This window comes from Pleuronectes platessa, chromosome 17, assembly GCF_947347685.1.
Source record: "Pleuronectes platessa chromosome 17, fPlePla1.1, whole genome shotgun sequence".
Taxonomy (NCBI): domain Eukaryota; kingdom Metazoa; phylum Chordata; class Actinopteri; order Pleuronectiformes; family Pleuronectidae; genus Pleuronectes; species Pleuronectes platessa.
In genome coordinates, this window is record NC_070642.1 from 4,689,253 (window position 1) to 4,711,968 (window position 22,716).

General features: G+C 43.7%; 1 protein-coding gene across 1 annotated transcript in view; it reads left to right on the top strand.

Annotated features, from left to right (window-relative positions):
* Positions 1-22,716, top strand: part of mdn1 (midasin AAA ATPase 1) — a 55,900-nt gene that overhangs the window by 25,765 nt on the left and 7,419 nt on the right. The window contains exons 43-88 of the mRNA XM_053445034.1: positions 74-338; positions 437-596; positions 1,468-1,584; positions 1,668-1,876; positions 1,955-2,103; positions 2,443-2,642; positions 3,162-3,385; positions 3,630-3,743; positions 4,200-4,329; positions 4,652-4,758; positions 4,936-5,069; positions 5,227-5,393; positions 5,634-5,754; positions 5,867-6,080; positions 6,627-6,867; positions 6,963-7,086; positions 7,223-7,387; positions 7,512-7,726; positions 7,806-8,193; positions 8,554-8,666; positions 9,184-9,853; positions 10,026-10,187; positions 10,788-11,073; positions 11,162-11,400; positions 11,787-11,882; positions 12,114-12,208; positions 12,330-12,454; positions 12,595-12,747; positions 13,680-13,789; positions 13,933-14,006; positions 14,794-14,977; positions 15,110-15,254; positions 15,807-15,953; positions 16,052-16,178; positions 17,012-17,117; positions 17,218-17,333; positions 17,558-17,965; positions 18,049-18,275; positions 18,368-18,541; positions 19,682-19,884; positions 20,170-20,331; positions 20,457-20,594; positions 21,006-21,141; positions 21,671-21,849; positions 22,015-22,146; positions 22,260-22,401. Coding sequence (XP_053301009.1) covers positions 74-338; positions 437-596; positions 1,468-1,584; positions 1,668-1,876; positions 1,955-2,103; positions 2,443-2,642; positions 3,162-3,385; positions 3,630-3,743; positions 4,200-4,329; positions 4,652-4,758; positions 4,936-5,069; positions 5,227-5,393; positions 5,634-5,754; positions 5,867-6,080; positions 6,627-6,867; positions 6,963-7,086; positions 7,223-7,387; positions 7,512-7,726; positions 7,806-8,193; positions 8,554-8,666; positions 9,184-9,853; positions 10,026-10,187; positions 10,788-11,073; positions 11,162-11,400; positions 11,787-11,882; positions 12,114-12,208; positions 12,330-12,454; positions 12,595-12,747; positions 13,680-13,789; positions 13,933-14,006; positions 14,794-14,977; positions 15,110-15,254; positions 15,807-15,953; positions 16,052-16,178; positions 17,012-17,117; positions 17,218-17,333; positions 17,558-17,965; positions 18,049-18,275; positions 18,368-18,541; positions 19,682-19,884; positions 20,170-20,331; positions 20,457-20,594; positions 21,006-21,141; positions 21,671-21,849; positions 22,015-22,146; positions 22,260-22,401 — 8,293 coding nt within the window. The remainder of the gene's footprint in view (positions 1-73; positions 339-436; positions 597-1,467; positions 1,585-1,667; positions 1,877-1,954; positions 2,104-2,442; positions 2,643-3,161; positions 3,386-3,629; positions 3,744-4,199; positions 4,330-4,651; positions 4,759-4,935; positions 5,070-5,226; positions 5,394-5,633; positions 5,755-5,866; positions 6,081-6,626; positions 6,868-6,962; positions 7,087-7,222; positions 7,388-7,511; positions 7,727-7,805; positions 8,194-8,553; positions 8,667-9,183; positions 9,854-10,025; positions 10,188-10,787; positions 11,074-11,161; positions 11,401-11,786; positions 11,883-12,113; positions 12,209-12,329; positions 12,455-12,594; positions 12,748-13,679; positions 13,790-13,932; positions 14,007-14,793; positions 14,978-15,109; positions 15,255-15,806; positions 15,954-16,051; positions 16,179-17,011; positions 17,118-17,217; positions 17,334-17,557; positions 17,966-18,048; positions 18,276-18,367; positions 18,542-19,681; positions 19,885-20,169; positions 20,332-20,456; positions 20,595-21,005; positions 21,142-21,670; positions 21,850-22,014; positions 22,147-22,259; positions 22,402-22,716) is intronic.

Consider the following 22,716-nt stretch of genomic DNA (forward strand, 5'->3'; position numbering starts at 1 on the left):
AGTCAGGTTTACTATATACCTCTTCATTGAAAGAGAAAACAACCCTAGACCAATACTCTCTTCCCCATTCTAGGTGGATATCATGCGACCCTGGCAACAAGTGCTGGAAAGCGTGGACTACATAGTTGCTATGGTAATAAGACGTGGCCTAATGTCCCTGGATGTTGGCATCCAGGACACCGAGTTCCTGCTGCAGACCTGGGGCCTGTTCTGCAACTGGCTGAATGAGAAAGAGCTGCAAAAAGCTGGGGGAACGGTCGACTCTGAGGCTCTGAACAAGCTGGAGGTCATCATCCTCCTCCTGCAGAAACTCAACACCAAACTCAAAGTGTTCACTGGTAATGACCAAACACTGTTGGATAACAGGATACTGCCTGATAGAAGGGAAAATGGGATACAATAATCAGTGTGATTCCACGCCTTTTTTTTCCTCCAGACATGTCCAAGCTACAGATGGACTTCACGCTGCTGAAGGAACGCCTGGCCCAGCTGGAGGATGGCTGGACTAACGGGGGCTTTGAGTGGTTGGACGGTATGCTAGTCCAGGCCCTGCAATCTGGGGATTGGCTGCTCATGGACAATGTTAACTTCTGCAGGTGAGGACAGTCAGGTTGTCTATAAAAAACTGATGTATTTGAAAACAATTTCAGGCAGGGTTTCCCAAAGTGACTGACTAGTTTTTTGCCTGTTATACTTTGCAGATATGCTTTAGTTTAAATTACATGTTTGTGGTCTCTTTTGAGAAAGAATTTAGTGCCATGAAAAAGAATAGGACAGCATCCACAATCTGTGCATAACCTTCCTTTCATTTGGAAAATCAGGCTTTTTAATTTTGAAGTCTATTTGCACACTGATGTATGACTGACAGATGGCGATTCCTAACCTGACAGGAAACTAAAAGCTTTACACAAGAATAACTCCAAACTTCGATGATCAATCCATTCAAGATACTATCAGTAAACTTACTTATTGCTAATGTCTTTTCTCCACATCTTTTACCTCATCTTGGCTTATTAAAGAAGCTGCCACATGAATATCCATCAGGAAATATTGCACCACTAACATCAGTCACCATGATGTGGTATATCCTACCAGCAAATGTCAACACTGGTCAGTTGAGAGGCTAAATGTTGTGATCCTTCTATCTCCAGTTTCACAGTTAAAATGACATATTTCTTTCTTAGCTTGTAAGTTACAGCCATCCTCTAAGTGTTTTTACCTACCTACTGGCTCAGCTGTCAATCAAATGCATACACTCAGAAGGGAACCTACCGGTGAATTTGTTGATGTATCCTCAAATACCAGTTTGTAAATAAGTGTAGGTGTGATCATTTTTTACTTTGAAAAAGGGATGTTTGGATCAATTGGACTTTTAGAGAAGCCTCAAGAAATCAATAGTCAAGCCTGAAAAAGGGTCAGTGGCCTAAAAAGAGCCATTTGATTTCATTGTGTGTGTTCTGTCCTTAGTGCCTCGGTCCTGGATCGCCTCAACGCCCTGCTGGAGCCTGGTGGATGCCTCACCATCAACGAACGCGGCGTCATAGACGGAAAGACTCCCCAAATCACCCCACATCCCAACTTCAGGTAGTACAACAAATTAAAGCTAGTTGACCTCCTGTTGAAGTCTTTGAATAAGCTGATGCTCAGGTTATGTGTGGGTTGTGCAGATTGTTCCTGACCATGGACCCCGTGCATGGGGAGCTCTCCAGAGCCATGAGGAACAGAGGGGTGGAGGTCTACATCCCAGGGGAACATGAGGGCGTCTGCTGGGACTCACTGGACCTGAAGACCCTGCTTCACACTGCTGGGGTGTCCGGGGACTGTGTGTGCGATCTGCTGATTGAAATACATAAAAGCATTAAATCTGCCATCTGGGGTAGGTACTGAATAATGACAACAAATGACTGAACTGTCTATCAGAGTTTAAGATAACACTGAAGCATCTTTCCTTCAGATTCTCCTGCCTCGTCATTGGCCTCTCTCCTGCATGCGGGCACCCTGCTGTCCTGTCAGCTGCACAGAGGTGTGGATATACCCAGTGCCCTGCAGCACGCCTGTAGAGAGGCATACTCCCTGTGCCAGCGCACCACTGCCAACCAAAAGGTATCAACGCCTCATTTCCCATGCATTACCCTCTATAATATTTCTCCTGTCTCACTTTTATCAGCCATATGGAAAAACATCTGTCACACCTGCATCCCTCATCTGTGATGTCCACAACAGGTCTATTTTTGGGAACACTTTTGTTTTCTATATATACACTTAGTTGTCAGTTTACCATTAAAACTGTAGTATATTTTTGCAGGATGAAGTTTCATTTAATTTTCTGGTCAACATTTTCTATTCCATGTTCAATTTCCATGTGTTTTACTTTGTGTTGTGCATATTCGTATCGAAAGAGCATGTTCATGAATAAACATCACTGCTTAATTTTCCTTCTAGCAAGCCCAGCAGGTGATTGAGCAGCACTTGGCCATCCTGGACACGGAGGACTGGGGCAGCGGGCTGCTGTGTGCCGGGGTCTGGCCTGACAGCTTCCCCTCCGCTCTCCTCTCCACAGAGGATTCCTGCTTCTCCGCCGTTCTCCGAGACGGACAGGTTCTGGCATTCTGCCTGAACACCCTCAGTCTGCAGGGCAAACGGTGAGGATGTAAACAGCAAACCCATGGGTCTGCAGTGGATAAAGTGCAACACAAGCAGGGATTCAGTCCAAATCCAGTCAAGTGTAAAATGAACTAGGAGGTCCAGTCGGAGTTTTTAATCCATAGAATGCATTTAAACACTGCAGAGTGGTTTATAATAGTCACAGACAGTATTTTACAACCCTGGAATGTTGTTGCATCTTTCGTTAAAATAACTGAGATTAATGGTATAAATCCATCATTTGTTTAAAGGGAATCTACCAGGAATATACTCTTGCTTGTATTTAATATAACTAATTATTGCCAGGGTCACTGTTATTTACAGATGGAACTATGTTTTAATATGGATGTCACAATGACTTGTTCCAAAATAAAGAGCTGGAACCTGAACAGGTTTGAGCTGTTAGTCTAATTGTAAATACTGAAAGGAGTTATTGTGTAAGTGTAATTCTTAAAAGGGAAGATCCTACTCATCACTACTATGGAAAAAAGGCATGACGTCTATTACGGTCTGCACAGGAATCTACCACTGAGCCTAAGTGACCTGCAGAGGGCGATGCAGAGCAGTGGTGTCCATGAAAGCCTGGTGTTCTCTGACGGTGTGGTGGATCTGGAGGCAGGAGACGCTCTGAGGCTGATACCCACAGCAGTGAGACTGGTCACAGAGAGAGCCTCTCATGGGGACTGGATCCTCCGCAGCAGCTGGCTCTCCCATCTGGGAAAGAGCTACAAATATGCTCCTGGTTTGTAAAAAATATACACTCATATATTATACTCATATTCATTACAAGTTATTCTGCACATTTTTCTTTTTAAGAATTCAAGTGATGTGTTTTTGTCAAACTGCAATGGGAGATAGACCAAAGATTCTTGATTAGAGAGGGATCTCTTGTGTGACACTGACCAAAAGAATAATAAATAGTTGAGATTGTCCAGCACTGTCTAGTATCTCGTACACTAAAACTATGTTGTTGTTGGCTCTTCCAGATTCCGCGCGGGTCCAGGTGGAGGCTGGAAATCGGTCTCTGAAAGCTGTGTTCGCCTGCAAACTTGCTGCTAAGGGCAAGTCCCTCACAGAGCTGCTGCAGCCTCACAGCACAGGTAACGTTTCTGCTCATGATCTTTTTCTTTCATCAGCGTTTTTTCTTGTTTTTTGGAAAGACAACGGAAGAAGCCATCAACTGTAGTGATCAGGAACAGCCACATTTTGATGTGGCTGTCTCACTCATGTTTAGATATATAAGATGATTAAGGGGGTTAGTTAGAAAAGCTCAGTATTTAGAACAAGGAAGTTTGTAATCATTTTTATCAGAAAAGGTTTTTGTAAATCTTCCTTCCAGCTTGAAAAGTATTTTCAATTCAACATTCCTGCTATCAGAAACTATGTTTACATTAAGGGATTGGAGGTCATCTACAATAACACATTAACTTAGCAAAATGTAGTCACTTACCACTGGGGGAAATTAATTATCTTTGGATAAACAACAATTACACGATGTAAGGAATTGAATTCTTTGTCTCTCACCAAGTTGATAATCATTGTGTGTTGTGTTGCAGATGAATACAGGATTCTGGTGGACATGCGCTGGAACAAACAATATCTGGACATTTTAGCCAACAAGTGCAGCTTTGAGGATGAGGAGAGATACATGGAGTTTTTGGAAGCACTGAACTCCGTAGCTAACAGGTAAACAAACAGCTTTAAATAGTTTTCCATGTTAAGGAATCTAACTCAGCCATGTTGCCTATATTCCACTCAAGAAGAAAGAAAGTAAACGTACAAGGGATAGCAATAAATTTCAATAAAAGATACATTAAAACATAATTTCAGTTCAAAATTATTACTGCATATGTATTGTATTATTTTAATTGTATTCTGCTCAAGTCTAGAATGGTTGATAAATAAAAGTGTGATGTATGGTAACACAGGTATAATTATGTGTGAAATGTGTGATGCATTAAGTAGCTGCTGGATATGTTCAAGTTTGATTGGTTTGTGTGTTTCTTAGGATCGTTATGATGATGGACAGAGAGGAGAGGTCTGTAATCTGTACCTGTGCTATCAACATCTCTGCGCAGAACTGTGCCCTGAGGATAGCCACAGCCTTCAGTAAAGGTAAACACAGAATACACTGGTTATTTATAAACTGGTGGAATAAGGTCTCGATACCTGACACCCACTTGCATTACTGAGTTACTGTAACGGTTTAAAACTAAATCCAAACATCCACCCAAGAGCAACAGAGTGCCATCAGTGAATTTCATCTGTCTGTATCTTTCCCTCCCCTCACAGGAACTATTGATATCGGTCACCTGCCTCATCCGGTGCTGATGCACCTCCAGGCGTTCTTCGACCTGTGGAACACCTTCACGCTGCAGGCTGTGCTGAGCGGACAGAACTACATCTCAGACCACATCACGTTTGAGGTGAGGACTGTTGCTTCATCATTCACTTTCCACCCAGGATTATCTTATCCTGGATTAATTTAATGAAGATATTATTACTGCTCTGCAACTGCTGGTGCTGCTGCTGGTGCTTCTACTACAGCACCTCACCTGTGCTTGTCTACTTGTCGTTTCTCAGATCATGCAGTTGCTGCAGTGGCTGGATCGTTTCTGGGATGTGTGCAGCACGCTGCCGGCCGATTCACAGGGCATCTCTGTGCTGTCTCTGCACTGGCAGTGGGTGCAGAAACACCTCATCCTCCGGCTGCCGCAGCTGCTGCTGGGGGACACCGACACCACATTAGAGTAAATATTTACCTTCAAACTACTCATATATTCATTTAAGTTACACAATTTTGAATTCTATTTGTTTTGTTTATATTTGCTGATGATACTAACATTGGAGAGATGGTAGCGTATTGAGATTGCAGTTGTACATATTACAGTATTTTGATTTCACACATTACCAATGCATTAAAGCTGTGTTATAGAAACCTTATATCACACTGTCTTTACAACTAACACGTATGACTGTGGTGTGTCCAGAGGTCACCAGGAGCTGCAGGTGGTCTCCACAGCCATCCAGACTGTCCTGTCTACCCCGGTGTCTGTGGCCACAGCATTGAAAGGCATCCAGAAAAATCTGGGGAAAGCTCTGCCATTCAAGGTGAGGAAAGTCAAAATCCAACTTTAAAAAGAAGAAAGTAAAGCTAGATTATCTGTTTTTATGTGTGTTTATTTACATCTGTTTACTTCATAAACCGTCTCATCTTCCTCAGTTGGAGTCGGTGGGTAAGTGTGCGTCTCGGCTGCAGCTCCTGAGTAAAGCCTTAGATGTGAGTGATCTGAGGCTGGATGGCAACACTGGGCCTTGGAGAAACGATCTGCTCCGACTTCAGGGTGCTGCGCTCCAACTGGACATTAAAGAGAGTCTGCTGGAAGCCTGGGGCCTTGTTCTGCTGGCAAACAACCAGCTGGATCCTCAGAAGTCTGGTGAGCTTGTGTTAGAGAAAGATCTTTCTACCCCCTGAGAGAGGTGAAGTTCGTCTGTTGTTTCAGCACGAAATGTCTCAACAGATGCTTTACCTACTTTACTTCACTCATAAACAATAATAAAACTTTATTTATATATAAGCCTTTTTCTAAAAGAGTTACAAAGTACATTGGAATATAACAACTCAGAGCAAAACAATACAAAAAAAGATAGATAACAAGAGAAAATATTTAAAACAAACATCTGAAAAGACTATTTAAAAGTCTGACATTAAAAGGCTTTTCTATATATATATAGGTGTTAGGCAATGATTTAAAAAACGTATGTAATGTAAACTAATGTAAATTTAAACAGATTTTTACCAAAAATTATAATAAGATAAAAAACAAATATTGATTATTTTGCATGTTTCTTCTAGCACTTTCACATGTTTGTTTTAGATGCTAATGGAGGACCAAACATTAAGCTCTGAACGACTTGTAATATCAAGTTGTATTTGGTTAATTAACGTAAAAATTCCGTAATTTTTTTTTCCATCCCATCAGGAGTGCTGGAGAGGTTGTTGTCCAGAGTCGAGCAGCAGCAGTGTCAAATGACCTCCAGGGGTCTCTTAGATTTCCGCTCCATGTCTGACGAGGAGGAGCCAGAGGTCGGAATCCAGCTGCCCAGAAAGGAGCTGCAGCAGCTCAGCCGCAGAGCCCAGCTCTGGCCCATGATGGAAGAACTGGCTGTGCTCAACCAGCTGCGACTCAGCACTGACCTGCTGCACCTGGCTCTCTCTCCTGGGTAAAAATCGGCCTCTCACTCAACAACACAACATTTATGGAGACTGACCGTGAACCAGTTGGCAGTTCCATTAACTCTTGCTGTTGATTCTGCAGTGATCAGGAGGCAGAAGACAGTATACGCCGGGAACTCTCCAGGCATCTTCGTTACTGCCTCCAGTCAACACCGATGAATGTCAGTCAGCTGCAGCCCCTCTGGTTCCTGCTCAGCAGTGAAAGGGTCAGTAGAATAAGCATTTTCAGAAACACACCTGAGATTACATTCTGATTTATTATTAAATAAAAACTAAAAATATGAAAACTCATTCGAACCCACAAACTTAATCAACAGTGCTAATGCTTCCTCTCCCCTCCAGCCGGCTGAGGAGCTGCAGTTTGTGTGGTGTGACCTCTTGTCAGAGGCTCTGTCTGCCTTGTGGACCAGCTACGTGACCTCCAGCCCAGACCGCTGGTTGAAATGGGACCCACTTAATCCGGAGACCAAGCCGGGTCCAAAGCTGCCCCATGGAGCAGATAATATGGTAGAGGCCTTTTAACGACTACGTCTAACTGTGATGTTTCGTTCAGCCTGCTGATTCTCAGAGTGAACAGATTTTCCAGCTGGTCTTGATATAATTACCTGAAGAGTGTCCATGTTGTTTTTAGGGTCCAGCCTTGTTAAGCAAAGCAGTGTGGTCGCACTGCATGCTGGGAGTGCTCATGAGCAGTGAGACAAGAGATCGTTGGGAGCCGTCAGCAGCCGTCCTGCTCTCCCTCTCCCATGTCACCCTGGGGGAGTGGAAGGAGAGGATCCAGCAGCTGCAGGATGTGTCTGCAGTGTTGTGGGACAATATGGCCATCCCTGCACTTACAGAGTTCAGGTAGATAAGAAGAAACGTATATTCCTAGTCCTCTCAGTTCTCTTAAAAAAGGTTTTTAATCACCACCACATCTTTTCAGGGGCACCGACTTCAGACTGCAGGGCGTGGTCCTGCGTCGGCAGCTTCAGAGCATGGCCGACCTGCTGCCTCCCAGTCTGCAGGAGGGCTACATGGAGAGCTGCGAGAGCCTGGTGGAGGATGCTGACCCTCTGATAGCTGCCCAGGAGATCCAGACTGTCTTCAGAGACTTCCTCCCCCCCAATCTGCTCCCTGACAGCCTGTTGGAGTCCTGCATCACCTGCCTGCAGCAGTACGTCCAAAGCAAGGTCCAAGGCACCAACTCGCTGGCTCGCGCTGGAGTGTTCTGGGTCAACATGGGCCTGTTGCAGATTAAAGTGTGGACACCACAGACCATCTTTGACCCAGCTGTGAAGAGGGCCTACAAACTCAACTACGCTCAGCAAGAGGTCAGCAGCCGACTGGTTTTAGTGCTTAATATCCTGTTGTCTGTAAAAACTACTGTTTATTACCCTTGACTCCCTTTGAGCCATGAGTATATCATGTGATTTTTCATATAATTCATTTGATTATAATCCATAACCTCGATCAACATGGATCTTAGCTGATACAGCCTTGGAATTAAACTTTATAACAGCAGAATAACAAATATACTGTGATATTTGAAGAAAATGTGACAAATAAAATTGTGTTGTCTGACTCAGTCTTACTACAGAACAAGTCAAAAAGAATGTTGTGGTTAGTGGTAGATACTGCTGTGGTTATTGCTGGAAATACTTTAAACTGATGCTTCCATCGTTTTCTTGCAGCTGACTCTGCTGCAGGAGGAGTGGAGAGGTCGCAGCCTGTCATCTCAGCTGATGACTGGAGCAGAGCTGGAGGAGAGCAGTACCACTGATGGCTTCCAGCATCCTCGGATCAGGTCAGAACCAGTCTCACCCTGTGACCTTCAATGTGTATTCAAATACTCACATTCGACCAAGTGATTCCAAATTGTACAGTTCTTGAGAAGCAGTTGTCTTCTAAGAACCTCTTACTGACCTGTGTAGAGGGTATGGGGGGTAACCATCCCATTTAATTCTAATTGACCAAAAATCCACCCCCCCCCCCCCTTTCCAATGGATCAATTAATTTCCACAGTCCTGTACGTTATTTTGGTGGTTGTAATTTGTTATTAAGCACAAATGAGTACCATTGTGAATTTACAAGCAATCTGCAGCCAAATCGCTCAGCAGTTATCTGTAGCATAAGCGTCACATTACAACGGCAATTATGACAACTGACTTAAACTGAATATATAAGGTTTTGTTGAAAATCCTGATAAATTCAGATAACTGGATGAAATTATATAATTTAAATGTCACTTTTATGATTGTGGTGCGTGTGTGTTGGAGGCCGTCCTCCCTGTTAAAACTTCATGCGTCACCTTCTGGATGCAGGTACCTGTGGATCCGTATGCAGCAGGTGAAGGATCAGATAGCTGAGCTCTCCAGGAAACAGGCCTGTCGCCCTCATGAGCCTCAGTATGGTCGACTCTTCCAGGAGCTCCAGCACTACCTCTGCAGCATCGGCCAGACCTCCAGAATCGAGGACCTGCTGGCCCACCTGCTGAAGGCCCTGCAGGGCTCCTCCTCCAAATCCAGGTCATTTGTTCAGAGTCTGCTGAAGGAGGAGGCTGTTTGGCAGAACTCCCAGAAGCGCTTCTCCCAGAGGCTGCCCGAGGAATACCCCTTGTACCCTGATGTGGTCGGGCCAGTGCGGACTGGCATCCTCCAGCTCCGGCATGGCATGAGGCTGGTGGCCTCCCAGGTGGCTGCCTCACTCACGCCTGTGCCAGGTCTGCACAAGCTGGTGTCCTGCCTGCTGGCCTTCCCCTCCCTGTCCTCCAGTCTTCCCTCTTACCTGGCCCGGGCTGACTTCCTCTGCTCCAGCACTTGTATGGATGTTCTGCGCTGCCTGGGCAAGCTCCTGCCCCAACAGGACTCTGAGCATGTGGTCCCCAAGTCCTTAACGCTGCTTCTGAATGCTCTGCTGCTCGTGCAGTGCCATACCCTGACCACAGGAGAGTTCAGCTCCAAGGCACACAGCCTCTTCAGACACATCTGCCAGGTCAGAGCCTTGATTTGTGTGTCAAACATCTGTCTCCCCTTTCTCACTGTGTGCAATGTAGTTATAATGATTGTTTTATGTTATCATCTTTATGTAATCAAAATAAGTTTATATTCTGCACTTTTTTTTCTAACGATTGCTGCTGTACTGACTGTAACATGATGCTTCCCAGGCAATGGTGAACGAGTGGGACGACCAGGAGAGACAGAAGAGAGAGAGAGAGCAGCTGGAAGCCAGTCTGTACCGCAACCGCTCTCGACTGCACGGCTCAGGACTGACTGAGGAGGAGCAGGAGGAGAGGGACTTCAGACACCAGTTCCCACAGTTCAACAAGGTATTGACAGAAATGCTCAAACATGTCTTAATATGTGTGCAGATCAGCCACTGGCTGGTGCTGGCACAGAGGCCATATGTTTTCAGGTTGTCCGTACATCCATTCATATTGTCCGTCCCATTCTTGTGAGCTTGATATCTCATGAATGCCTTGAGGGAATTTCTTCAAAATCGGTACAAATATTCACTTGGACTCAAGGATTAACTGATTACATTTTGGGGTTTTGAGGTCAAAAGGTCAAGGTCACATAACCTTACGTTGTTCTGAAGACAATATGCTAGTTCTATCCAAAGGGAACATCATAACATGTTGCACAAACATTCACTTGGACTCAAGGATGACCCGAAATAGAAGTTCGTGTTCAAAGGTCAAGGTCACTGTGACCTCACAGAGCACAAATCTTGCCTCGTGAATGCAAAATCTCCAAACTCCTTGAATTAATTTGTTTGGTTAACAGTCTAGATAATATAGGGCCAAAGAGCTGGAAGGACAAACTCAGAGATGGCAATCACTGACAAACTGCCATTAGTTAATTTTACATAATGGAAATGGGATCATACTTCCTCTCAGCTCATTCTTTATGTCCATGCTCTTAATCAGGATTTTGCAGACATCATAGCCCAGCCAACCCTGGAGGGCCCAACAGACTCTGAGATTGACGAAGAGGAGGAGAAAGCCCAGGAGGAGTCAATTGAGAGCGCCTCCCTGTCTCCGGCTGCCATGAACATGGTGGTCCAGGTCCACCAGCAGCTGTGTCTGGGATACGCCCGATCTCTGTGGTATCAGAGCACAGTAACAGCCAATCACAGCAAAGAATCCATCAAAGTTCTGGTATCTTCCTACCAGATCGCTGCCCCTTTGATGTCACGCTTCTATCATCTGATGGGTCAGTATCTTTTGTTTGCTAGCAGTACAGCAGAAATGCAGTGATGTAAATGAAAACTGGTTCATGGCTTGCCCTGGTTCCCCCTCAGATGCTGAACTGGACCAGCAGTTGACAGGAAGTGAGCTGCTGCTCTCTGCCCTCCTGCAGAACACGGTGCAGGGATCAGGGGGTCCCGATGGTCTACGTGTCGCCTCAGATGGACCCTATGACTTTTATCAGCAGCCCAACATGAGCGAGGCCGGCCAGTGTCTCCCTGTTCTGGAGCAGCTGAGTGTGGCAGTGAAGCAGAGACTGGAAGACTGGCCAGACCACCCAGCACTCGTACAGGTCAGCTCGGTTTTTACATCAAGGTTTACAGCGAGTGAGCAAGAAGGGATTCAATTTCCTTTAACAAGATGAGGGCAAATTAATCTGTAGAATCTGTAGAAAGTAAAACAGAACATAATTCACTGGTGGGAGAAACGGTATTAGTGTCCACATCTACTAACTGACCGATTTAACTTGAATTTACATACAGAGAAAATTTGTGAAACAAATCCATGGGATTAATAGTTACACAGTAAAAGTACTATGTGCTAGAATTGAACATTCCTGTGGCCTGTAGGTAACCTTGTGCTTTACATGCAGCTGTTATGTCATACAGAGCCTACAGATGAGTTATTAAACTTTAGGCTATAAAATGTAACCCTGTGTTTGTGTATGTTGTTTTTCAGCTGATTGTGGTGGTGGAGAGGATCATGGTTTTCAGTCTGGCCAGTCCACTCGCCAAATTCCTTAACGGTCTGGAGATTCTGCTCAGTAAAGCACAGGTGAGCTCAGTTCACACGCTGCCTCACAGGATATGTATTTTTAAGTATAATGTAGTTTAGAGTTGCAGGAAATGTTGATACATTTGGAAAATATGATCTGTGACAATTTTAATAATCAACATTTAGAAAACAAAAAATCTGCCTGTTACAGTTTCTGAAATGTTAGTTTGTTGTTCAGAGGAGAGCTCTGTGCTTCTTGTCTTCACCTCTGTTCTCTGCTGCTGTCCTCAGGACTGGGAGAATAACGCCAGCCGCTTGGTCTCTCTGCGGAAAGAGCTGGAACCAGTCACCCAGCTCATTATCCAGTGGCGCAAACTGGAGCTCAAGTGAGTCACAGAATGATTCAATCAAAACAGTTTCTATGTTGTTGTTTGAGGTACTTAGTGTAGAGAGAGATTCAAACTCCTTGTTTTAATGGAAATGTGTCCTGTCACTTTTGTCTGGTAGTTGTTGGTCGAGCAGTCTGGACAACGCAATGAAGCGGCACAATGAGAAATCAACCAAGCACTGGTTCTCTATATACCAGCTGGTAGAGAGGTATCTGGCGGAACAGAAGAACGAGGCTAATACAGGTGATTCCTTTAATTTTACAAACAAAACATTTGGTTTTAAAAAAGTTGATTTAGCGATTAACTTTTTTCCACATGACGTGCATGAATTCTTGAAATTGTTCTGAACACCAACCCTGGCTCTTGTCTCACTCTCCTCTCAGGTGAGGAGGTGGAGCGCCTCTCCCTGTCCTCGGTGTCCTCCACTCTCCAGGCCTTCATGGAGGGCTCCACCCTGGGAGAGTTCCACACTCGCCTGACTATGCTGCTCAGCTTCCACTGCCACCTCCTTCTGGTCCCCAACCAGCCTGGACAAGGTCAGCCATCACTACTCTGTCCTACACGAGGCCTATACCATACATGTCCGACTTATTACAGTATTTATATATCCAACAGATGAGTTATTAATCACCATGACCATCCTCCCCTCTACATGGACTGTGAAACAAAAACCAAAGTAGCTTTAGATTAGCTTTCTGGTCACTGCATCATGACAGGAACCCTAATCTTTAATTATAGTGGAGACCAGGTGCATATGTCATCATTTTATGATATTTTTAAATTATAAGCTCAAAATATGTAATATATACAAGGGTAGCATTCCTGCTCAGAATCGTTGAATTTCCCCAAATAGTGACTGGGCCTGTTATTCACCTCAACTGCAGAATGTAACACATCTTCACTTGAAGGAGGTTTGTATAAGAGAAAGGATAATTATAGTATAATTCATCATATGTTAGTATAAAGCTTAATTTTGATGTGCTCCTTTTGCCCTGTTTTGATTATGCCATTACTACAAACTCAACACTTCCTCTAACCTTTTCAATAGCTTTTTTAATAACAACCTTTCATTTCTTAAAAGAGCTTTGTTGTGAAATATATGTAGTTATGCCTTATGCAATCTTATGGTTTTCTTGGGCCGACTTTTATTTGTTCATTTGGTCATTATTCAAGACCAACCTTTTAATCGACTGACATTTATTGATCCATTGACCAGACAGGGTCATCCCTAGGAGCTTCACTAACAAGTCCACATGTTGTGCATCATGCTGTCAGATGTCACTGAATAATGTGTTGGAAGTAACTTTTTCAGCACTGGAGTTATCGTTTCAAAATGCATTTGACTCTGACTTGACCTTCAGTTCCAGGTCAAAACAAGATAATACTTGCTATCTGTTGCCTTTTAGCCGAGAGAGAGAGACTCCACTCTTCAAGAGAAACGACGTGTTAACTGCTTCCTGTTTTACAGAGTCTTTGTCAAGTCTGCTGTGGAACCTGCATAAATACTACAGTCAGTTCTCTGACTGCATCCAGACCAAAGTCAGTCAACTCAGGCAGCCAATCGAGAAGGAGCTCAAGGTAAATAAGTGTTTATTAGTGTCCTTGTTCGTTGCATGGTCCTTTGAAACCTTGTCCCTGCATGTCAGATGAATGCCTTTTTGAATAAATCTTTGAATATACGGAGCATGGATATTAAATAGTTCCACTGTTGTTGCTTTCAGGACTTTGTCAAGATCTCCAAGTGGAACGATGTCAGCTTTTGGTCCATCAAAGTGTCAGTGGAGAAGACACACCGGTAAGATATATTCTGGATTTGACCCTGTTAAAGAGCCCAGTCTCCCACATTCCCCAAGCTAAAGTTTCTTTGGACAAGTTACTGAACTCCAGATTGTATGATAGAGAAAGTGCTTCATATTGTTCGGTGAACGGGTGAATAGCAAAACTGTAATGTTAAGTGCTTTGAGTGGTTGATAGAACTGGAAAAGAGACACTTACTACTCAGGCAACCAAATTCACATCAGCTGACCCCATGGGGGCGCTACAAATTTCTTACATGAAAATCTGCATTAAGCAGCTCGGAATAAATTCCGTTCTATTTAGATTCATGTCAGATTTAGGATATACTTTAAAACTCAAGGTCAGATTTAAATAAACTTTCATAAATCAAAATCGGTTCAAGGTTTTATGAAAATATTTAGTCTTTGGATCCTGTTTGGAACATACCACCTCAAGTGGGCGCTGGAACTTAAATCATTAAAAAATATATATATCCTTTAACTGACAGTACATTATTTTCTAAATAACAATATGAAAGTCTAAGATCAGGTCAGTCAACAACCAACAGTCTGCTTTTTATCAGCAAAACTCACATTTAGTTGAATATTTAAACTTAAACACTAATTCACACTATTCATCCTTCCCCAAACTCACCGTGTTGTACAGATCAACAGCCCAATAAGTCATAATGGTTCAGTTTGAATGAATTTCATTTCTTTTGTCTGATGTGTTGACTTTGTGTCAGACAATCCACTTGGACTTTACCACCACAGGCTGTTACATTCTGCTCATTTCTTCTCCCTCAGGACTCTCTTCAAGTTTGTCAAGAAGTTTGCGGAGGCTCTGAGTGGTCCAAGTGCTCCTGCTCTGGTGGAACAGGGAAGCAGCGCAAGCTTAGACAGTGTAGACACCAACCCTGAGGAAACCCCCATCCATCGAGTTCGCAAGGCTCTGAAGAGCACTCTCCCCGGGAAGGGCAGAGATCTGCAGGTACAAGTCTCAACAGGACACATTAGTATTTATCTCAGCATCACAAATTAACAATCCATTAATTTTATTTTGTTTTGAATCATTTGAATCTGAATAATGAATAAACAACCAGAGATTAACTGTGTATTTCAGGATGAGGAGCCGGAGGAAGGGGTTGAAGCTTCATCTCTACTGGGACGTCTGCCTGTTCTCACCAGGAAGATGAAGAAATTATGTAACCAGCATGCGAAGAAAAACCCAGTACCTGAACTGGCTGAAGACCTGGACTACTTCACAGGTAGAAATAACAAACAAGTGTTTAAAGTTTACATTTACTGATCAGTCATGCTGCTGACAGGATAAAGACTTTGCATTGTAAAGGGACTTAATGTAGTTTTATTACCATTGGAGTTGCTGTGGAGCATTGCTTCGATGAGCACGTCTCAGCTGTCTTGATATATTGTGCACGTATGTAGGATAAAGCAATGCACCAGGTTAACCACAGGAAGGAGAACAAAGTGTATGGGGACGGTGTGTCCAGTTGTTGGAATAAATTTGGACATGACTGTGATTAGAAGACAGCGCCACATGGTGCTCTCATTGGATTTGTCGATACAAGGTGTTAGAGTCTAGATCAGGTCAAAAACACTGTTACACTATTATCTCCAAGTCAAACCCAGACCCGTCCAGACCAGCTAACATGTGACCAGCGACCTGATTAAACCATGGATTAAACATATTTTAACCACTAACAATTACATAACTTTTTTTTTACACAACCCATGGGTACCTGATTCAGTGCAGGGGCCACAAGGAGGGTTTTAAACTTTCGGACTTGTCGTTTTTCCAGGTGAGGTCATCAGCAACCTGCGAGACTTGCAAAGTCTCACCATCAACATGTCGGCAGAGAAGGAGAAGCAGAAGTCTGAGGTCAAGCAGATCCTTCAACAGAAGCAGAGAGCTCTGTCTGACCTGTTCAAGATGCTCGCAGATATCGGTGAGTTTCCCTTTTCTGACTCAGACATGTCACATAATATACTGACTTAAAAGAAACAACAAAAAAGCAACCTTTCTGTCTGTGCCCTGTGAACCCAGGTCTCTCGTACCGTAAAGGCCTGGTATGGAACCGGACAGTTGACCCAGAGAAAACGCTCTGTATGCAGCCGCTGGAGATGAGCACTGCTCTTTCTGCTGCCAGCAACCAGGAGCAGGCTGAGAACACGTAAATAGATCCTGTTCACACTCACACCGAGCACCAACAGCTGAATGACACTGTTTTTCTTTTGCTGAATCTCTGCCAAATTATGCAATTTTCTGTTGAGTCTACCTGCCGTGTTTTATGTTGGAATATATTATGTGTGGGCAGGCGACTCAGGAGTTAGAGCGGGTCGTCCACTAACCAGAACTGTCAGTGGTTCAATCCCCAGTCGATCCTCCTATCTGGCTTACGAAGTTTGCAAGATACTGAATTCAAAATGGCCCTGGGCTCTGCCGACAGTGTGTGATTGGCATGTAATAGAGAAAGTACTGTGTAAAGAAGTGCTGTTTGACATCCTGCCTTTATCACTTGTGCAACTATTATTTATCACACTAATCAGCACACTCTTATTAACATCGTTACCTACCATAGAAAATAATTCATAGGTTTGTAGTAGAGGAGAAAAGGGAAACCTGTAGCTATCATTTGGGGGGGGGGGGACAAATTCTCTTTTGCAGGGTTTTACTGCTAAAGCCTTGAAATGTTATGTTGGTTAAACGCAAGTTAATTAATTTTAGGACATTTCAGATAATTAGTTGCTGTGTAAGTGACCTAGTAAGTCAGTTAGGTACGCTAATTGTGCTACTGTTAAACTTTACAGTTTACCACTATCCCATGATATGGCTGCAGTGGCTGCTGTCCAGCAAAATCTATGAAGTCTAACCTCAGGTTTTTGAGGGACAATTTATCAAATAAATTTTTATTATGAATTGTAGCTTTAATTCTATTTAAGACCTCCTAAGTAGTGGACAACACAGTGTACTCCCTCCAAACCATTTTCCTTCTTGATGTTGCAGGTTGTTCACAGAGCTGTTGGCAGCGTGGGATGGATGTCAGAAGTACTTCTATCGTTCATGGGCCAGGAAAACGGTCATGCTGACTGCTCTTCAGCAACCGGCCAAGGTAACACACAGAGTACTCTTAGTAAGATAATCCACAATTTAGTCTTGTTTGTGTGTTATGTGTATTTATCCTTGATGTGTGTGTTATTGTTTGGTTGTAGGAGCTGGGTCTGGGAAACATCGAGCGCTGCAGAGGCTTCACCTCTCACATGTTCAAGCTGCTTCTCAGACAGAGGCGACGTCTGGCCACACTCACAGAGCAGTGGGTCCATCTCAGGTCAGTGTGCGGCCACGGGACCAGATTTCTCCAATTACTTTTTTTATAATAATGTGGGTGTCACACTAGAGGAATACTGTTTTCATTTACCGCTGTAATTATTTTGTTTAATTATTTATTTAAATGTTATTATAATAATCTATGATCTAGATTGAGTTGGAATGCCTGTGTTTTTTTAGTATTGCAATATAACCTTTTGTCCTTTTCCATCCTACCACCTCCAGGAGGCTGACTAACAGTATACAGGACATCAAGACCCACCTCCAGAGCCACGGTAATGACCCAGGCTGTACCATCCCGCCCCAGGCCTCTCTCCAGGGCTGGGTCAGCAGAGGCCAGGAGCTGGCTGCTCAGTGCACCACGCTCCTCCAGCAGCTGGCCTGGCTGCTACAGTGCTGCCCCGAGGACCTTCAGCAGGTAGAGGAGACGAGCAGCTGCAGGCAGCAAACCCTGAGGTGCCCGTCCCCGCTGGCTGTACACCGCCAGCCTCCTGGTTGCTTGATGAGGAGGGGAGATACCACGTGGTGCCAGCTACACCAGCATGTGACCGCAATGTTGAAGCAGAGCGAGAGCCTGAAGGTGGAGCTGGACACTGTGGCCAAGCAGAACTCTGAGAGAGTACTCCACACATGGTAAAACAGTCGTCCCACAAGTTTATTTTTATTTTTTAGATATCTAATGTACAGTCCTGATTACACTGCTATTTTTTCCACAGGGACAACTTTGTGATGTGCTGTTCAAGCTTCGACCAGCTGGGGGCTGTAGCGGCTCAGATGCCCAGCGTGGAGCAGCTCTTCATGCCGGCCACGTGCGTTGGGAGCGCAGAGAGTCAGCCGGCCATCACCACAAGCCTGCAGTATGTCAGAGCCCAGGTGGAGAGTAACATCACTGAGTTCACCACCTGGAAGACTCAGCTGCTCTCCCTGGGACCCCAGCACCCGGGTGAGTTCACTGACCAGTCTCCCTGATGCTGCCATTCTGTCAGTGGTCACTGACAGACACACACTCACTCTCCTCCTCCCCTTGTTTGACAGATCTCCAGTCTGCCTTCAGTACCGAGTACTCTGCTGAGCTGGAGACAAACATCAACACGGTGCTTTGCGCTGTCCAGGCACTTGTGAAGAGGAGGGAGAAAGAGACACAGAAAGAGACAAAGAAAGAGACAAAGAAAGAGCAAGAGAAAGAGCAGTCTGGAGACGACAAGAGAGGTGAGGTTGATGCAGTACTGTCTGCACAGCTGCTGGATGGAATATTCAAAATCACATGCAAATGCCAAGTCAAAATCACAGACGTAACTATTGAAGATTAAACTAAATGGATTCTCCCCGCTGCAATATACACTTTTACTTTATAACCGTAGGTATGTCAGTCTAGTAGAAAGGCTTCTTTTGAACTCCAGAGCTGAATGGACTCATCTTTAAGATGGTAAATAGATTCCATGATGATAAATGTCTTGAAATGTTCTGGATGTGTGAAAACACTGCAGCAGCAATTAGACCAAACTTTCAGCTGATGTAAATAGATATAATCAAATATTCCGAGCTCTTTTGTTTGACATTTTATTGTTTGTAGATTTAATTTTGAATTGACTTGAATTCTACACTCAATAAAGCATAAAGTGAAACTAGTTTTATAGAAAAATTTGCCACTTTGTCAAAACTTTTAAACCGTAGTCTGGACTGAAGGTGCTCTGTTTGCCAGGAAAAAGCACATAGCTTATTTTATATGTGGTGTACTAGGCCAGGAAAAGGAAAAAGACTGAAGTCTGCCTGCCTGCTGAGATCAGTAAGAATTGTGCGGATGAACCACTGGGCATCAGACATGTCAGGATTTCTGGATTTCTGACTAACAGATGGGGGAGTTTGTTATTGTGAAAGAAATATGCATCGTGCGCTGGAGCTGGACACAGCCCCACAATGAAGAAATAACATAAAAAAAACAAGTTAGAGTTTATTTATATTATTATTAGAGGTGTGAACAATATTTCAGTTCTTTATGGAACTGTCAGTCCCGCTTAGATTATGGGAGGCTACTACAGTTTAGGTAATAAATGGAGAATTTCAATAACAATTTGCATAATTACTATGTATTCACAACTGTTTTCATCCACAGTATCTATTACAGATCTTTGCGTTTCAGATCATCTTGGTAAACCCCTCAAAACAGTTGTTTGTGAACAATTAGGGACACAGCAATTTGATCAAGAGAGACTAATAGTCACTAAGAAAACATGCACCATCAGCAAAGGGAAATCCCCTCTGAAAACATTTCTTTGAGGCTGTCTGGATCATGTTTTCAAACAGCACTGAAAGCAGTTATGGTTGTCCTTAACTATCCAATGTTATTAGATGTTTCAGAGGGAGCTGAAAAGCGGGAGGATGAAGAACCTGTGGAGGACCTGCTGAAGCCCGGTCACCTGGCCCGTCTCATGGAGGAGGAGCTGGAAGCAGAGGTGGAGACTCTGTGTGTGGGAGACGTTAACGTCAGACTGGAGAAGCTGCTCGGCACTCTGAGAACACACAGAGACGCCTGTCAACCACCACAGCTCCAGGTATAAACAGCTGCACATAGAATATCTGAAAACAACTTATCTGTAGCACTGTAGTGACAATCTAATTCCTCTGAGTAATTTTAAAGGGCCAAAGACTAGAAGATTTACTCATTTGTAGCCTAAAATCACAATAATGTCTTTTTGAGAGTGATAATGTTGACAATTAACACCCAACCTCTCAACGTGTTCTGCCCTTCGGTTTACATTATGCGTAATGTTCAGCGATATCAGTATGCGTGTTGCTCTGTTTTTAATGTGTCTCTTTTGGCCATTGTGTGTGTTCAGGAGGTGAACCGGGCATGCAGCATGTTGGTGCGTCTGGAGCCCCTGCTTGGGATTTACTCCGACCTGGTGCGATACTACTTGGCTGTGTCCCTGGGAGCACACAGGAGCACAGGCAAACTGCTGACTGTACTGGCCAGCATCTTCACTGAGCTCGCCCAGAAGGTACAGACACAACAAACGTTTCTCCGCTTCACTGTAGAATTGTTCTTTAATAAGTTATGCAGGCATTATTGGGTGATTAAGTTCAACTGAAAGCAGTGATTAACTGATTGTTCTGTCGTCCTCAGGGTTTCTGCCTGCCCGAGGAGCTGACGGCCGGTGGAGATGGAGAAGGTGCCACAGAGTTCCACGACTACGAGGGTGGTGGTATTGGAGAGGGAGAGGGCACCAAAGACGTCAGTGACAAGATTGAAAATGAAGATCAGGTAATGAAAGGAGCATTTACAAATAAATTGATCTCACCTCTAACTAGCTTTATTCTGCAGCTCTCAGTTGCGGTGGATGTTCCAAACAATGAGATTTTGAATGAACTCCCCTGTTTCTGAAACAAATGTGACAAATTATAGTTTTCAAAGAAAAAAATGCTAAACTACTTAAGTGCAGATGTCCCAACAACCTGTGGACCGGCAACAAATATCCAGTTTCCAGTGGTATAAAACTGCCAGCAAGAGGTTTTCTGTGCATCTGCAATCAAATCAACAAAATATGGAACATATCAAAGACATGAAGTTACCACAACAAAATCCTGTAATTTTATTATTTTAGTAAGTCACGTTACTGCTGAATCTCTAAAGAGGATTTTTGGTTTGGTCAACATTTCTCCAATCCTCCTCCAGGTGGAGGACACGTTTCAGGAGGGCCAGGAGAAGGAAGAACAACAGGATAAAGAGAAAATCAAGGCGGAAGACAACGCTATTGAAATGTCCGAGGACTTTGATGGCCAGATGCATGATGGGGATGAGAAAGAACCAGGTGATGTGGCCCACCCATTTTGCTTTTGTTCAATTTCTTGGTTTTTTCTATTGCTTTCTAGTCCCTACTGCTGGCTACTGGGAAACTGGAGTACAAAAAATCTCAGTCCTGATTTGTTGACACAGACTTCAGTGGGTTCCTTAAACCCAGGTCATGTGACCTGACACTACCACACCCACTGCAGATTAAATGCACCATCTATTGCAAAAAGTGACAGTCTGTGTTAATAAGCTCTCAGCTAATTAAGTTTGTGTTTAAGCAGCACGTAGAATAGAAGGAAGGGCTTCTTAGATTTCTCACGCCCTTCATGCTGTTTTAAACCTGGTCAGAAATGTACTCGGATGCAGGCACAACTTTCTTGTTGCAGTGTAAGATCAGGCTAGGAAGGCTTCTTTTTATAAGAAGTTAAAAATTAACTCATTTTTTATCATCTCGTGCTGGTGACCAACGACTAAAAAATTTCAGAAAGTAAAAACGCCTCTTCCAAAATAACTGCTCATAAGATCCGTCTTCCATTCATCATTCTCAGGTGAAGATGAAGACTCTGATAAAGAGGACCAGGAGGATCTGGACAAAAAGATGGGGAACCTGGGTGAAGGCGAGACTGACACTCTGGATGAGAGGATGTGGGGAGATGATGAAGATGATGATGAGGAGGAGGAAGAGGAAAGTGACCAGGAGGAAGAGTCTGGCCAGGGCATGGACCAGGTAAAGGACACTAGATTACCATCAGGCTAAAACAATATTTAACATACATCGTTAATGTCTCCACTAAGTATTTTATTGGCTGTTTTTCACATTAATCAATATTAAAGACCAGTGAGGTGTTGTTGGTCTGGCCTAATTTCCTGTCAACACTGGATTCTGTGTCAGGGTGAATCTGAGCTGGTTGCCAAAGACGACAACTTGGACGCTGAAGAGCCAAACAAAGACAAGAAAAACCAGGATAAAGATGAACAGATGGTTGAGGAGGAGAAAGAAAAGATCCACGAGCAAGGAGATGAGGTAATATTCATTAAGAACTGAAGAAGTTCAGAGGTACTCCTCCCTGCATACGCTGATCTCCTCTTACTTCTGTGGTTGAGCTGTGTCTGATCTGTGCTGTTGCTGTTTCTCAGAGGGAGTTTGATGAGAATGAAGTGGATCCGTACCACGGTCAGCAGGACAAGAGGCCTGAGGCTGAGGCCATGGATCTGCCCGAGGATCTCAATCTGGACCAGGATGAAGAACCTGGAGAGGATGGAGAGGGCGAGGGTGACGGTGAGACCTGCTGCTGAACTTAGAGATGCTGCTTTTTGAATCATATGAACATGTAGTTGAAGGACAGTGATTTTAGAGGGAGTTGCTTAAGGAGAATGAAGCTGATGAAGAATTTATATATTGACAAAATGGTCTCAGAGTATTCAGACCTTCTGCACACTGAACTGTGTGGTAGATTTATTCGAGTGGGAAAAAACTCCCTGTAATGAAAGATACAAATGTTAAACAAAAAACCTAAGAAATTATACTATCCTTTTTGGTTAAAATACAGTTTAAATACATTCAGTATAATGTCATCTAAAGAAGTCCTAGAAC